General features: G+C 58.0%; 2 protein-coding genes across 2 annotated transcripts in view; one reads left to right on the forward strand and one right to left on the reverse strand.

Moving 5' to 3' along the window:
* The first annotated feature begins 1,738 nt into the window (after positions 1 to 1,738).
* Positions 1,739 to 5,872, forward strand: LOC104053002 (cholesterol side-chain cleavage enzyme, mitochondrial). The gene is made up of 9 exons (XM_064455843.1): positions 1,739 to 1,998; positions 2,563 to 2,718; positions 2,923 to 3,122; positions 3,530 to 3,733; positions 4,233 to 4,393; positions 4,471 to 4,637; positions 4,782 to 4,860; positions 5,075 to 5,266; positions 5,384 to 5,872. Exons 1-9 carry the CDS (start codon positions 1,739 to 1,741, stop codon positions 5,504 to 5,506), a joined length of 1,542 nt encoding a protein of 513 aa, XP_064311913.1. The 3' UTR covers positions 5,507 to 5,872.
* A 36-nt stretch (positions 5,873 to 5,908) lies between these two features.
* The window catches only part of CCDC33 (coiled-coil domain containing 33), a 30,136-nt gene continuing 20,457 nt past the window's right edge, over positions 5,909 to 15,587 (reverse strand). Inside the window, 10 exon segments of the mRNA XM_064455826.1 lie at positions 5,909 to 6,030; positions 6,529 to 6,624; positions 6,745 to 6,828; positions 7,066 to 7,187; positions 7,441 to 7,513; positions 7,717 to 7,848; positions 8,074 to 8,162; positions 8,283 to 8,478; positions 9,459 to 9,618; positions 9,942 to 10,036. Of these exon segments, the coding sequence (XP_064311896.1) occupies positions 5,968 to 6,030; positions 6,529 to 6,624; positions 6,745 to 6,828; positions 7,066 to 7,187; positions 7,441 to 7,513; positions 7,717 to 7,848; positions 8,074 to 8,162; positions 8,283 to 8,478; positions 9,459 to 9,618; positions 9,942 to 10,036 (1,110 nt within the window). The 3' untranslated portion in view covers positions 5,909 to 5,967.

The following is a 15,587-nucleotide window of genomic DNA, read 5'->3' on the forward strand; positions in this document are numbered from 1 at the left end:
CACAGGGTGGCGGTGCCCATGAGCTGGCTCCCCACACTCTGGGGAGATGGTAGAAAGAGGGGGTGCAGTGGTGATGAGTGCGATGGGTGGCTGTCCCTTCCTGGGGGTGGATCTGGGGGCCAAAGGTGCCACCCAGCCCCGCATGAGGGCAGAGCTCAGCCACGTGGCCGTGTGCCCTTCTGTGTCCCTTGGGCCCATGACTGTGTTTTCACAAGCACCAAAGTGACCAGACTGCTCTGGACTGACCCCATTCCTACGGCCCGAGGGGAGGCAGCAGGTTCCACCCAGGGCAGTGACAGTGAAGGGGTGAAGGACAATGGGGTGACAGTGTGCCACCATGTCCCTGGAGTGTGGAGATGCTCCAGGGCACACACTGAGCTGGCAGATGCTCACCCTGGGTGGGCATCTTCATGCAGATGGTGGCAGCTGGGACAAGCGATGGGTGGCTGGGACAGGCAGGGACAGACCTGGTGCCTTGGGAGGGGACAGGGCGCATGGGGCAGGAGGGGACAGAGCCGTGCCTTGGCAGGGGGCAGGCTGTACGAGCCGGGGAGGGAGGGGACAGGCGGTGGCGGGCCCCGCTGCCGGCGGCAGCAGACGGGGCAGGCGCGCCCCCCGGTGTCCGCCGCCGTTCTGGCAGCCGCCGCGGAGCCCGGCTCAGCATCCTCGGCCGCAAGCATCCCCCGCTGCCTCCTTGCTTCTCCCAGTTCCCAGGGAAAATGAAAACCTAAAAAAGGTTTAAAACCAGAATAAGCCCAGCAGATCCCTCCTTGAGCTCCTCCTCCTCCAGGCCTTCAAGGCCGTGGGATGTTGTCCCCCGGGGACACCCAGGGCACCCCAAGAAAATCGTTGGGACCCCCAGAGACCTGTCTGAAATCCTGCACCCCACCTCTAGGGACACCCCAGGGATCCTCAAAGCCAACTCCAGGGACACCCGAAAGGGATGCTCTAGAAAAGGCCAGAGACCTGCCCCCAGTGACCCACCTCCCTACTACTCTCTCCCACACCCCATTGCTAACTGGTCACAAGTGGGTATTACTGGGCCTGGGGACAAGACAGGGTGTCTGCACTATGCTCAGGGGAGGGGGCCTTTGTCCTCAGCTCTGTGGGGGCCATGACACCCCAAAATGCCTCTCCCTCCAGGGAGGGGGGATGTTTGGGGTTCCTGCACTAAATGGCAGTCGATGCTCTGGGATAGGAGAGCCCGGGAAGCGGGGGCCCTGCCTCCCCTGCCCTGGAGCAGGTGGACGTGAGTCACCCCTGATGGTGGCCAAGATGTTCCCATGTCTGTCCCCTTCTGCGGTGACCCATCAAGCCTGAGCTTTATTAAGCCTAACCCGTGCTATTTTGTCCCCTAGATAATTTTTGTCATTTATTCTGCAGACAAAACAGTTCTCCCCTTGGCAGCTGGGTTTTCGTTTTCAGTACTTGCAACAGCACTTCTTTTTATTGGGGTGGCACATGCCACCTGGCAGCGTTGCCCTTCGTCACCCCACACCACTTGAGATCGGTGCATCACGTGGCAAAGCCCCCTACAGCAAGGCTGGGAGAGGACGATGCTTGCCAAACCCGCTTGCTGTCCGCAATGTCAGTTTGCCTTGGTGCTGGGGCGAAACGCCCTTCATCTGTCCCGTCCCTGACTCATCTGGAGGTGGGTGGGAGCATCTTGTCTTGAGTGACGGCCGAGGGAGGATAAGAGCTAGGCCACCCTCGCCTCCCTCTTCCACCGCCTGCTCCCATGCTCGCCCGGGCTGTACCCAAGCCAGGCGCCTTGCGGGGATGTCCCCCTGCCCATGCCAGGGGATGCCACCGGACTCAGGAGGCTGCCACCACGTTGCATGCTCCCCCCAGCCCACCAACTCCTCGACCCTTTAACCAGCTGCCCGGTGACTGGCGAACCGGCTGGCTCAACCTTTACCGCTTCTGGCAGGAGGGTGGTGTGCACAACGTCCATCACATCATGGCTCGCAAGTTCCAGCAGTTTGGGCCCATTTACAGGTGAGGCAGCATCTGGCCCCAGCATCCCCCCTCAGCTGCCTGGCTCCAGCAGCCTTTCCAGTCCTGGATGCTGCTGCTATTCCCATCCCGCTCTGGGTGAGAGGGGGGTAAATAGGTGGCTGAACTGCTGGAGCAGCCCCACTTGCCATGTGCCAGCCAGGCTCAATGCCATGGGGAGGGGCGAGAGGGGAGACTCACTTGTACCTTGCAGATGTTGAACGTTGGGAGGAGGGGGCAGCAGGGCTGGAGAGGGACTTTGCCCACCGTGATGTCCCAAGGTCCAAAGCTGACATCACCAGGCAGGGGGGGATGGGTGGGGGATGGGGGTGGTCCAGGTCCAGCACACTCCACTGTGACTGCCTGAGCCCTGGGGGCCTGAGCCTGGTGCTGAGCTGCTGCATCCCCTGGGATGGGACCTGCAGGCAGGATTTTGGGGGGCGTGAGGGGGAGGGTGGTTGATTTGGGGTGCTGAGAGAAGGTGGTTAATCTGGGAAGATGTGTGGCTGCTGAGGGATGCAGGTGGGGGGCAGGGTGTGTGGCTGACCCCCCTCCATACATTGGCAGAGAGAAGCTGGGTATCTATGACAGCGTGAACATCATCAGCCCCCAGGATGCTGCCACCCTCTTCCAGGTGGAGGGGACGCTGCCGGAGCGCTTCAGCGTGCCCCCCTGGGTGGCTTACCGTGACTACCGCAACAAGCCGTATGGTGTGCTCCTCAAGTGAGTTGGGGGACTAGGGTGTTCCCGTCAATATGGGGCTCCCACGTTGTATCGCAATAGCCCCAGCACACAGGGTGGTGAGAAGCTGGAGCATCAGGAGGGTGATGGGGATGTTGGCTGGCCCTGTGTTTTGGGGGTGGCATCCTCCGGGGGAGGACGGGTGGCAGGATGTGTCTCACCCTCCCCCATTTTGGTGTCCCCCAGGACAGGGGAGGCCTGGCGCTCTGACCGCCTGATGCTGAACAAGGAAGTGCTGTCGCCGCAGGTGGTGGAGGGTTTTGTGCCTCTGCTGAGCAAGGTGGGCGAGGACTTTGTCCAGCGGGCACAAGCCCAGGTGAGGAATAGCGGCCAGGACTGCTGGACGGCTGACTTCACCCACGAGCTCTTCCGCTTCGCTCTGGAGTGTGAGTGTCAGGGGCATGAGTCTTTGCATGACATGCCCCCCCGCTGAAACACCCCTTTGCAGGCTGCCCAAGATGGGCAACATGCTGTATTTCCCCCAGCTTCATCCTCAGAGGTGGGCAAACAAGCTTCTCCCCCAAAGCCATATGGTCTAGAGGCATGGCCTCTCTCCAGACAAGTAGAGAACAGCTCAACGCTGTTGATAAAACACTGGTTTATTATCTACCACTCATCACCTGGTAGATAACCCTACCCAACACGGGATGCCTCCATGGCCCCATGATTCTTGGAGCGAGGAGGAGGCCAAGCCGGGTCCCCACAGTCATGGAAAGGCTGGAGTTGGCTATGGGAGGGTGGAGGGGACTGGGTCTTCTCTGGCCAGGTCCTCTCATTGGTGCTGTTCTCACAGCTGTGTGCCATGTGCTGTACGGGGAGCGGCTGGGGCTGCTGCAGGATTTCGTGGACCCCGAGGCACAGCGCTTCATCGATGCCGTGTCCCTGATGTTTCACACCACCTCACCCATGCTCTACGTGCCACCTGCCCTCCTCCGCCACCTCAATGCAAAAACGTGGCGGGACCATGTCTGGGCCTGGGATGCCATCTTCACCCAGGGTGAGTGCTCCTCCTGCCTGCACCTCACTGTGTCACCCAAGGCCCCTTTGAGGACTTGCCTTCATAGTGCAGTGTCATCAGCGTGGCAACCTTCTCCTGGGTCCAACTACCCAGCACAGGGCCACCAAGGTCAGGAAGGCTTTCCACATCTGGAGCTTGTGGGATGGAGCAGTGGGGAACCATCCAGGAGCGATGAAGGGCAAATGATGGGCATCATGTTTAGGGGAGCAGCTCTCCCAGAGGGCCTTGTGGCCTCAGAGAGCTTTTGGCACTGGGACAACCCCCCTTGGGCATCCTCACCCCCCCCACCCTCTGTGCCCACCCAGCCACTGCTAGGTCCCACAGCAGGGACCTCAGTCCCAGGCTGCTGCAGCAACAACTGTGATGGAAAAGCCACCAGCATGAAGCAGTGATGTCCTAAGGTGACACATCTGGTGCATTCTTCCTCCACCATGGCCCTGGGTGAGGAAGGCCATGCCATGTCTCTGTGTCTCCTTAGCGGACAAATGCATACAAAATGTCTACCGGGACCTGCGGCTGCAACGCAGGAGCACCAAGGAGTACATGGGCATCCTGTGCAGCCTCATCATGCAGGACAAGCTGCCCTTGGATGACATCAAGGCCAGCGTCACTGAGATGATGGCGGGTGGGGTGGACACGGTAAGGAGCAGGCAGGGTTGTTGGGCAGGGAGAAGGTCCTGGCTGGTGTTGAGCCTTGCTCTCCTGTCCCGCTCCAGACCTCCATGACACTGCAGTGGGCCATGTTTGAGCTGGCACGGTCCCCAGGGGTCCAGGAGCAGCTGCGGGCAGAGGTCCTGGCTGCCAAACGGGAGGCAGCGGGGGACAGGGTGAAGATGCTGAAAACAATCCGGTTGCTCAAAGCCGCCATCAAGGAGACGCTCAGGTGAGGAGGAGCCCCTTCTGAAAAACACCCCCAGTCCCTTCCCTCCCCAAATCTTTGGCACTGCCGGGGCATCATGCACTTGAGGTGGGATGTGGGTGGACCAGGCTGTCCCCAAAATCAGATGCGTGGGACCTGTCCCTGCAGGCTGCATCCTGTGGCGGTGACCCTGCAGAGGTACACCATGCAAGAGGTCATCCTCCAGGACTACCGCATCCCTCCCAAGGTGAGCATGGCCACCAGGGCCCTTCTCACCCTGACCCCCTTTGCCTGGGGCTCTGGGTGGAGCTGGGACATGGAGCACAGGTGGGTGATATGGGGCAAGCAACATCAGGCTCATCTGGGGCTGGATCCCAGCCCTGCACCTCCTTCCTGCACCCCAACTGTCGGTGAAGCCCCTGTGGGGAGCCCAGACCCATGGGGCTGATCCTTCCCCACAGACGCTGGTGCAGGTTGGTCTCTATGCCATGGGCCGGGATGCTGAGGTCTTCCCCAAGCCGGAGCAGTTCAGCCCCCACCGCTGGCTGGCAGCTGGCCCCAAGCACTTCAAGGGGTTGGGTTTTGGTTTCGGACCCCGCCAGTGCCTAGGTCGCCGGATCGCCGAGCTGGAGATGCAGCTCTTCCTCATGCACGTGAGCATCATCCTGCTGGGGACAGTGGGGACTTGGCACTGGAAGGGACCGGGGAGGTGGCACATGGGTGTTGGTACCTCCAGTGTTTTCCACCTGCTCTTTTCTCCTCCATCCCAGATCCTGGAGAACTTCAAGATTGAAACTATGAGAGCGGTGGAAGTTGGGACCAAATTCGATCTCATCCTGATCCCGGACAAACCCATCTACCTGACCTTACGGCCACTTGAATTCCAGGCATGAGGAGCCCAGTCCTGGGTGACATGCAGCCTGTCCCGGTTTGGAGGACATCCTCATCAGCCCGGCAGGCGCTATCAGCTTCTTACAGCCAGACTCCAGCACGGGGGTGTGATTTGGGGGACGGCTGGGACGCTTTCACGGCCACAGCCTTGGCTTGGTGCATCCCTGCCTTTGCTCCAGCCTGCTCAAGGCTGTGCTTACGCCATGGGGGAGATAAACCAGAGCAATCCCAGCCCTGCTGTCGCCCCTGTAACCTCCAAGGGATTACAGGGTGGGTGGGTGCTGCTGCACCCCTCCAGCTGCTCGGGGGTCCCCAGAGACCACACCAGGGACTGTGGCCATGCTCCCCCAACACTCTAATACTTTGCTTTGCCTTAAATTTGCTCTGTAATTTCATCATATGAAAAAGCACTGTCTGCTTTTTGCCAGCATTAAGTTTCTCCATTTCTCTTGCTGGGCATGGGCTAAGGCAGGAGGGCCATGGGCTGGGATCTTCTCAGGGGGGCCGTGGGGATCACTGGCAGGTTCTGGTGGGGAATGGGAAAAGGTTTCAGGGAGCTGTAAATCCACTCACACCCCATCCCCCCACTCCGCCCCTCCAGCTGTGGGACATTGGCTGTAGATAAGAGGGCTGTGGTAAGAGAGTCTGTGATTGGTGGGAGGGGTATCCTGGGATGCTGGGGGGGGGTGTGGGGGGGGGGTGGGGGTGGGGGTGGGGGGGGTGTGTGTGGGGGGGTGTGTGTGTGTGGGGGGGTGTGTGTGTGTGTCTGGGTGTGTGGGTGTGTGTGTGTGTTCTGCAGCCCTAGGAACCACCCTCCCACCTCCCTCCTGCCCAGGGTTCTGCAGGGAAACTAAGGCAAATTGTCCCTAAAGTGGGGGTGCGCATGGAGACTCCCTGCTATTCCCCCTCCTCAGCTGCCTGAGTGCAGAGGGGTGGCTCTGACCCCTGCCTCCATCCCCCTGGCAGCAAGCACAAGCTGTCAGACCCCATGCAGGGTGTCCCTGGTCCCCCCCAGGGTGCTCACCGAGGTGGGGGCATGGGGGAAGCCATGCTCCTCCTCCAGCAGACGAGTGCCGAGCTCCTGCTTCTCCCGTCCCCACCTCCTCGCCACCTCCTCCAGCTGGGACAGACCCAAACCAGACTGTCTGTCTCCAAAGTGGGAGGGCAGAGATGCTGCCCACCCTGGCCCGAGACCCCAAGCTCCCCACCATCAAGAAGGGTGTGGGAGGGTGATGCCCACCTGCCTCTCCAGCACCCGCCCACGGACTTGTGCCTCTTCCAGCCTGGCCAGCAGACACAGCTTCTCTGTGCCCCCAGAACCACCCTGTGGGCCACGAGACAAGCAGGAGTGGGGAAGGGCAATTCTGGATTACCCCCACTTCCCACTTCCCATGCCCTGCTCATGGGGGGAGCAAGCCACAGGGGTGGCTATCGCCCCGTGGAGCCAGAGAGGCCACCTGGGTGACACCCCCATCGTGCCTGGTCACACCCTATCCTTGCTTTCTGGTGTGCCACAGCTCTGCCCCCCATCCCAGCCCTGTGCCCCCCTCCTCAGTCTCACCAGCAAGGCTGGGGGCTGTGGGGTAATGGGGGGCAAGGGGTAGGGATGCCCCTCCAACTCCTCCTGCAGCCTGTGGTTCTCAGCCAGCAGCATGGTGTACACCTCCCTGGAGAGGACTTCACCTGTGGGATGGGGTGGATGCCACTGGGACATGTCCTACAACCCTCCCCCTGCCTCCTGCAGAGATGGGGGCTAGGACCAAGCCCTCGCCTCCCCCACACCCAGGGATGGGTGCCAGAGGGCTCAGGACCAACTCTGATCCCTCACCACAAACCATCCTATGGTGCAAACTATCAGAAGGGGATGTCCACCAGCAGTGCCTGGCAGCTGTATATGGGTCCCCACCAAGGGGTCCCCATTCCCACTTGCACCCACCCACTGGCTTCTCAGAGCTCCTTCCCACCCTGGTGAGCTTCTCTTGCAGCATCCACTCCATCACCTTGATCACCTGTGGGAGAGAGCAGAGCTGTCCCCGTGTCACCAGTTCAATGCAAGGCTGTGGTGACCATCATGTATCCTCAGCTACCATGGTTCTGGGAACAGGTAGCACTTATGGAGGGGTGGGATGGGCCAGAGGGTCCTATCTCATCCTCAGAGCCTCGTACCCCCCAACCTGTCCTTCTAACCCCAACCTCGTGCCCCCCAACTTACTTTCTCCTGCTGCCGCACAATCTCCTCCAAGACCTTTGTCTTGACCACCTTCTCCTGGCACCTCCTCAGTGTGGCTTGCTGCTGCTGGTGGGCTTGCTGGAGCAGCACCAGGTCCTTCTCCCGGTCATTTTTCTGGGTGGGGAGGAGGGAGAAAAGCCCCCAGGGACCTCTGTGCCAAGCCTCAAGCCTTGGAGCATCACCTGCAGGGCTGGGAGAGCCTCATGGGCATGTCCCTGGGGCTCTCAGGCACTTGCTTGGCTGTGGGGGTGCCATGATGCTCTCCCTGCTGCCCCACTGCTCCTCTGCCCCCACCCTGTCACTTGGGCAGCCTCTGCCCACTCCTGCTGGCATCTGTACCCGGATCAGCTCATTCTGCAACTGCTGGACACGGTCCTTCAGCCTCCTCAACTCCGCTGTGCTGGCCGCCAGCTTGTGCTTGAGGGTGGCTGCAAGAACACATGGCATGTCCTTGGCACCTGGTCAGGGCATGGTGTGGTCCCCTCTCTTGTGCCAGGGAGAGGGGTCCCCTAAATTCCACCCCCCTCCTCATCTTCCCCATCACACACCAAGCCTATCCAGCAGTTCCTCCTGGGTCATGACGTCCAGGTCCACATCAGTGAGCAGAGCATGGCCCAACTCCTCCTGTGAGGCCAGGCGGCGCCGCAGGTGCCTGTTCTCCACCTCCAGGCTGGCAACATGCTGGCGCAGGGACAGGAGATCCCCTGCCATCCGCTTCAGTGCCAAGCAGTAGCTCCTAACCTCCTGCCAGCCCAGAGCAGAGCTGCTGGCACCCCACTGCCGGCCTAGGCTTTGCCAGGCACCAAGAGCTCAGCTGAGGATATTTGTCTTGAGGGTTAGACCCACCAAGGAGGAGATAAGAAACATCTGGACTTTTCCCTCCTTTTGCAACCACCCATTCTCCTCTTCCCTATCCATCCTTCTATTCCTCATGCATCCTTCAACCATCCTTCCCCAGCCATCTATCATTCTCTAGCCATCCATTCTTCTATTCTCCATCCATCCATCCATCCATCCATCCATCCATCCATCCATCCATCCATCCATCCATCCATCTCTCCTGTCCCTCCAAACCTTCTCTCCACCTGCACACTCCTCCCTCCACCCAGCAGAGCCCCTCCCGCCATCCATCCCCATCTCTTTTTACCACCCCTTGGTGGAAAAACAACTCTCCCAAGGATGTGGTGTGGAGCAGTGTCAGAGCTGGGGTATCACCCTCAAGGTCTGAGCCTTATGGGGCTTTGCAGATCTTTAGAAGAAGGGAGGTGGTGAAGAATAATGGAAGGATGAATGTTTTATACAGATGAACCTGGTGGTCTTTTATCACCGGTGCAGCTGGGGAACTCCTCACCAAGTGATGCTGGGGGGAAATAACTCCCCAAGGGTTTGCATCTTCTCAGGCTGACCCTCCTGAATCCCTCTCTGCCACGCTGGGCTGTGGGAAGGATCCTGACAGCGTACCTTGGCGTGGGGAGCCATGTGCCTCTAGCTCCCCCCATCCCCTGCTCCCAGCCTTGGGAACAGCCTTGGATGGGGGGGGCGCAGGGCACGGGGAGGGGGTGCAGCATCATCATGCAGCCTTGGGGAAGTGGGGGGAGGGAGGAGCAGGTGCTGAGAGTGGCTCAGCTCTTTCCTCCCCATATGCCCAAGAGCTGTTTCATCCAGGACTCAGTTCTTGCCTGAGATAAATGCAAGGGCTGCTCCCCTCCAAAACCTTCACTCACCGGCAGTGTAGAGCTGACAGCAGCCTGGCTTCGGTCCCCATGGGAGCCAGGACCCACCTCGGGGACACTGCTGTCTCCCCCAGGGCCCCCACTGTCCCCTGCTCCTCCTGTCTCCTTGGCACTCACCAGCTCCTTGTGGTCCCCAATGATCTCAGGGGGCCTGTGGAGCAAAGGAGGGGGAACACACTCTTGGCCAGATGCTCCCATCAGAGTGAAATACCAGCAAAGCCTTGGCTGGGGAACCCTCTGTGGGAGCCAGGAGCATATTCGGGGTGCCAGGGGGCAAGGCGAGTGCTGGTGAGGATGGGGGCTGCAGGGAGGGTGGGAGCCTGTAGGAGATGAAGAGCAAGATTGACAGTGATAGGGCAGGAGGAGAAGCTGCTGGGGAAAACAAGGGGTAAATGGAGGAAGGAGGAAACCACCCCAAGGATGATGAAAAGAAGGAACCAAGAGGGGACAGCAAAACTGGCTTGGCCCCTGTACCTCCACTTCTCTGACAGTGCTCCCAGCCCACATGGGAACGGCTGCTTTCTGGCCACAGCGTCAGCTGCTGGGAGGGACACATTGTCCCTGTGGAGCTGGCAGGAGACATCAGAGCAGAGGGTGAGGATGAGGAGCAGGCTGGGGAAAAGCCTCCAAGAGGAACAGCAAGCTCCTTCAGCACCTTTCCCACAGGCAGGAGCATCTCTCCTGGCTTTCACCTGGAGAAAAACACCTTTGCCATCATTGCTCTGGGGTCAGGATCCAGCCCTGCCCCAAAAACCTCTGGCATCTCTGGCTTCAAGCATCCCGCTTTGGGGCTTGGATGCAACATGGTGTGGCCACAGGGCTGGAAGACCTTCTCCTGAGGATGGGGACACTTAAAAATGCCTGACTTTGAGCATCATCCAATGGCTGGCCCATTGAGCCATGCATCCCTGGGAGGAAATTTGGATATGACTGAAAGCAACCCCAACTGGGTGCTATCCCTCTAACAGGGACCTCTGGGTCCTCAGCTCCCATTGGTGTCCCCAACAACAGGGTGATGTCACCATCCCCACTCACCACCCCCCTGGTACTCACAGTGGAGGAGAAGGGTCTGTAGTACAGCATCATCCTTGCTCCTGGGGTGTCCCAGCACCCCAGAACACTGTTCCCAGCAGCCAGCCCTGCCAGCCGGTGGGTTGCCAGGCTCTGCCTGCCCCAAACAAACTCCTCAGAGGCTCAGCCAGCCCTGGGCAAACATCCCGTCCCCATGCCGCCAACCGAGTTGCTGGATGGTGGACTTACAGCAATGCCAGCATGGTGAAACATGAAGAAAAGCTGGTTTTCCCAGGCCCTTTCTGCTGGTGGTGTGGGGGCTCCCTGCAGCCTGCTGAGCCTGCAGCTGTTGCTACAACACCAGCTTCCTCTTAGCAACTACTCCCTGCAGCAGCCCAGTGCCTAAAATCACCAGGCTGGACCCTGATGGGTCTATTCCAGGTGCCATCACATGCCCCATCGACATCCTACGGCTGTTTCCAAAGCCATTGGGGGCAGCTGGCAGCACCTGCCCGCAGTGCTGCCTGCCTGCAAGCACTCCCTTTGAGACACCAGCCCCTCGCAGTCCCCAGCCCTCCCTCCACATCCCCAGCCTGTTTTCGGCTGCCGTTTCCTTATCTCCTGCTCTCAGCAGCACAGACCCAAGAGGGTGACTTGGTGGCAGCCACTGTCAGGTCCCAGCCACGTGGCTCTGGTGGTGACAGCATCTCATTTCTATGCCTTGGATGCTGGCATGGAAATGCTCTCCCCTCCCAGCACGCTCCTCTGATGTTTCAAACGCTCAATTAACTTCTGAAGACCCACATCTTGGAGACGCTGGGCGGCATCAGGCTTCAGCTCTGCCTTGGGATTTGGCTGATCCCAAGCAGAAAATAATTCACTGAATAATTTGCCAGTCAAACGCCATGTTCATCCCGAGATTGAATTTATAGCATTGTAAGGGAAGGAATGCTCTGCCCCAACTGGCCCCCCAGTCCTATCCCCCTTTCAGGGTACCCACAAAGGCTCTTGTGCCTCCCCACCCACTGCGGCATCCTGCATCCACCTCTCCTTTGGTGTTTGTTAAGAAACAAAGAGGCCGGTGTAAGTTGATGGAGCCCTTCACCACCTTGTCCCGTGCCATCAATTTTTCATCAAAGAGCCGATGGGAAGTGTGCAATTATCTGCTCCATTAATAATGCACAGGACTGCACTTGGCTTGCTGGGGCTGGGCAGCTGCTTTCCCTGCCTGTGCTAGAAGGTCCTGGCTTGAACCACAGCTTTTCTAGGCTCAGACAACACCTGCAGAGGCCGGAAAACCATGCCCAGCCTTTACTCCCAGCCTAACACTGCTCAGACACCCAGTCAGACCCATGCTTGTCCCAGCATCTCCCCAGCACTGCCTCTGGGATGGGGGCAGAGTTAAGGGTATTTGAACATATTTTCCCCTACACTTCCTATCTCAAATCCACCCAGAGATAGCTGCATCTCTCCTTCCCGCAGGGGTCCGGGATGAAAGGCTGGGAATCTACGTCTGAAATGATGGAAGCTTTGAAACTCCTGGCATTCATTATTTATTTTTAAATTCCTCCCCCCCCCCCCCCCAATCATTTCCAAGCCTCTGAAGCTTCCCCTGCCTTTAGAGCCTTTCATCCACCCTGATGAGCCACCCCCCCTCCTTCCCATATTTGCTTAAGCAAGTTTTTTTTTTTTTTTTATTTACTTAACAAATTGCTCCAAGACGCTTTGATGTATCCGATTAGCTTCAGCCGCTGGAATCAATTCATCTCCAGATGGAGCACCATGGAGCAAAGTGTGTGTGTGTATGTGGGGCTAGCAATACAACTCCAAGGGAGGTATGAAGGTCCAAAAGTGGCTGAAAATAGGGTGTGCCAGAGGATTCTGCATCTGCATGGCATGGCCTGACCCCATCCCTGGCTGGGGAGGGGACAGCAATGCACCCTGAAGAAAGGCTGAGGACAGGCCAACTCATTTCACTTGTGAGCACAGAGGCATTTGAGTACCTGGCAGTGCACCAGCCTCTTCTGCAACACAATCTCCCTCCAGCCCAACAACTAAAACATCCCTGGATGAGTATTAAGCCCAATTCCTTAATTTTTATGAAGATGGGATAAGCTCAGATTTATATATCTGAGAAAAAATTGCTGCAGCAGCTTAGGAAGATCAGAGGGAAAAGAATCCCATTTTTCCCTTTTTTCTGTACAAAAGCTCACAAAACTCTCAGGAGATAATGATGCCTTCATTTGCTTTGCCCAATGTCCCCGTCAAACTTACCCATTCCCTTGGGACATGGGTACTGGTGGGGATGGCAGGTTCCAGACGCCCCTCCCCAGGGACTCACTGCTACCCGAACCCATCCTCAGGACATCTGGCCAGATGTGTCAGTGGGGCAACTGGGTTTTTTCCCCCTCTAGTTCCAAAATCAAAGCATTTCCCTGGGGAACCCCAACCCTAGGGAAAATGGGGGATTTGCAGGTCCCCCAGGGGAAATACAGAGATTTTTAGCCCAGCCACTTCAAGCACACCTTGGCAAGATGCACCAGCCGCTGAAAGCCAGCAAATAAGCGGGGTTTTATCTGATTAAACCAAGGCTGAACTCCCTTCCCAGGCATCACGACAAGGGGGGGGAGCTGTGCTGGGGTGGTGGTATATTAGCCAAAGCATTACAATTCAATTTAAGAGTTAATTGGATTGCATTGAAAAGTGCTTAATCTGAGACGAGTTCAATTTAATAGAGACACCACATCTCCTGCTCCCTTCCCAGCCAGGACGATGATTTTAGGGCGGGTGATTACCATCACTATCCGGCTCCGGGCCCAGCTGCCGGCTGCTGATATCGTGTTGTACAAGGAAATAAAAGCCTCTGGATTACACTGGGTAACTTGAGGAAGCAAGATGCTTGGTGTAGAGATGACTGCTCCTCAGGATCCCACCTGCCTGCCTGCTCTTTCAAGATAAGGCTCAAAAAGCAGCCATGCCACCAGCAGGGACTGTCATTCCTCTGCGAGTCGCTGCTGGTTTATTTTGCTCAAGGAAAAAGGAATGAAAAAAAAAAAAAGAAAAAAATCGGCAGCTAGGAAGAGGTGGGATGACTTTTGAGAGTGGACTTGGCTGAGCCAGCTCCTGGCTCCTGATAAACAATTTTTCCCCCATCCTGCTGCATGGAGCTGCTTTTGGGAGGGAAGGGGACAGCCGGTGCTGTCCCCAGGTGATGTCCTGCTGCTTATGGTGACCAGGGTAAAGGGAGGAAGGGTAGGTCGGCAGAGCCTCTCAGGATGGGGCACCCAGCATGGGTCAGAGCATCCCCCATTGTTGCTGCTCACCCATGACCACCAACTGGGGCCAGGCCTAAAAAAGCCCCCTTCTGAGATCAAAAAAATGAGAGAAACAGGGTACGACTGTTACCCTAGATTCCTGCTGGTTCTCTGCAGGGTTTTTTCCTCCTAGGAAAACATCCTCATCTGTTCTTAAGACAAACACATCTCCAGCAACTGGGGATGTGAAGAAGTGGAGAAATATCACAAAACCCCCCAGTACCAGGGGAAGACTTGGCAGCACTTGACAGCTCCCTGAAAAGTCTGTGCATGGGACCTGAGTTAAATACCTTCCCCTGGCCCCACACTTTTAAAGTGCCCTCAAAGCATTTGTATCCCCTGGGCTTATAAAAATAAGTGGCTGCAGAGGGATAAACAGCAAGCATCCCCATCACCCCTGGTGACAGGGGCTGCCGTGACTTGCCCTTGGCCTGGCAGGCGGCTTGTTGCCAGCGCTGTGGCCATCCATTTTCATGTTTGCTTATGTATTGAGTCCATTTGCTGATAAAACACCCCTTGCATTCCAGCAGCGAGCATAAATCCATTAACACCCCAAGCCACCGCGCCAAAAGCACACAGCACCATGCAGCACCCGCTGCCCTGAGCACCCACCACCCTAAGCATCTCCCCCCTGCCAATGCACACACCCCCGAACACACAAAAAATGGTATTTTGGAGCTAGTTTTCTTTTTCCCTTGTTCTGGCTCACTGCTGGGGTCCCTGGTCCATACCCGCTGCAGCCATACCCAGACCCAGACCCAAGCAGGAGAAGCACATGCAAACCCCACCAAGCCTAACCCATTTTCCACCCCTGTCCAGAGCCTGAATCACCAAAAAACCCTCATGCAATATAACTGCAGCACTCCCAGCTTCCCCCACCCTCCACTGTTGGGTCCCTGCCCCTCCAGCACCCTTCACAAATGGGACGGGGATCTCTCCTGAGAGGTGACCTAAGGGAAAGCCGTTGGCTTTCTCATGTTGCCCTGTACTCCTGGATGCTGGGGAGTAAAGGGCACAACACATGGAGGGGTTAAAGGGATGCGCTCCCCGAGACCCTCCACTGCCCTGCAAAAGCCACGTCCCTCTGTCCTCCTCCTTGCCATCTCACCTTGCCCCAACTTACCTCACCTCCAGTGAGGGTCCCACGGCCTTGCCCCCACCACCCGTAACCCTGCTGTCACCCTCCACCCACCCACCCACCCGCCCACCCACAGACCCGGGGGGAGCCGGGGCCGCGCCGGGAACGGCCGGGGTTAAGCGGGCGGGGCCGAGCTGGGGAAAGGGGCTGGTGGTGGGGGCAGGAGGTGGCGATGTGGGGCTGGGCAGCTTGCCAGCGGGCCACCTTTGCAGGCACCAGCCCCGAGGAGGTGCTGGGCTCAGCAGTGCCGTACCATGCTGGGGGTCCCCTCCCGCAGGCACGAGATCAGCGCGTGTCGGGCTGGGTGGGTTTCCCCATCATGCCCATTACACAGGATTAAGCTAATTAATAAAAGAAACCCATAAATCAGCTAATTTGGCCCCAGATGATATTTATGCCCATCTTACTTCTGAAGGAGATTAAGGATTCCGCAATTTGCTTCCCCTTTTATTTAATTAGCTTTTTGCCCTGGTGATAATAAGGCCAGTGTACGAAGATGTCATGGTGAGGGTGGGTCCCCCAGTGTCCCCCCGTGTGACAGGGGTATCCAGCTGTCTGGCAAACCTGACTGAGCCTCGCCGGGGGCCAGGGCAGAGCGGAGCATCCTCATCCCAACCTTGTAACCGCTCCTGCCTGCATCCCGGGCTCTCTCAGCCC

Source organism: Phalacrocorax carbo, chromosome 7 (assembly GCF_963921805.1).
Source record: "Phalacrocorax carbo chromosome 7, bPhaCar2.1, whole genome shotgun sequence".
Classification (NCBI taxonomy): domain Eukaryota; kingdom Metazoa; phylum Chordata; class Aves; order Suliformes; family Phalacrocoracidae; genus Phalacrocorax; species Phalacrocorax carbo.

What these genes read in the sequence shown, in the direction of transcription:
- LOC104053002 (XM_064455843.1), top strand. Translation starts at nt 1,739, where the DNA reads ATGCTCGCCCGGGCTGTACCCAAGCCAGGCGCCTTGCGGGGATGTCCC. An exon ending in CCGTATGGTGTGCTCCTCAA is followed by an intron (nt 2,719 to 2,922) that starts GTGAGTTGGGGG and finishes GGTGTCCCCCAG; the next exon opens with GACAGGGGAGGCCTGGCGCT. An exon ending in GGATGCCATCTTCACCCAGG is followed by an intron (nt 3,734 to 4,232) that starts GTGAGTGCTCCT and finishes GTGTCTCCTTAG; the next exon opens with CGGACAAATGCATACAAAAT.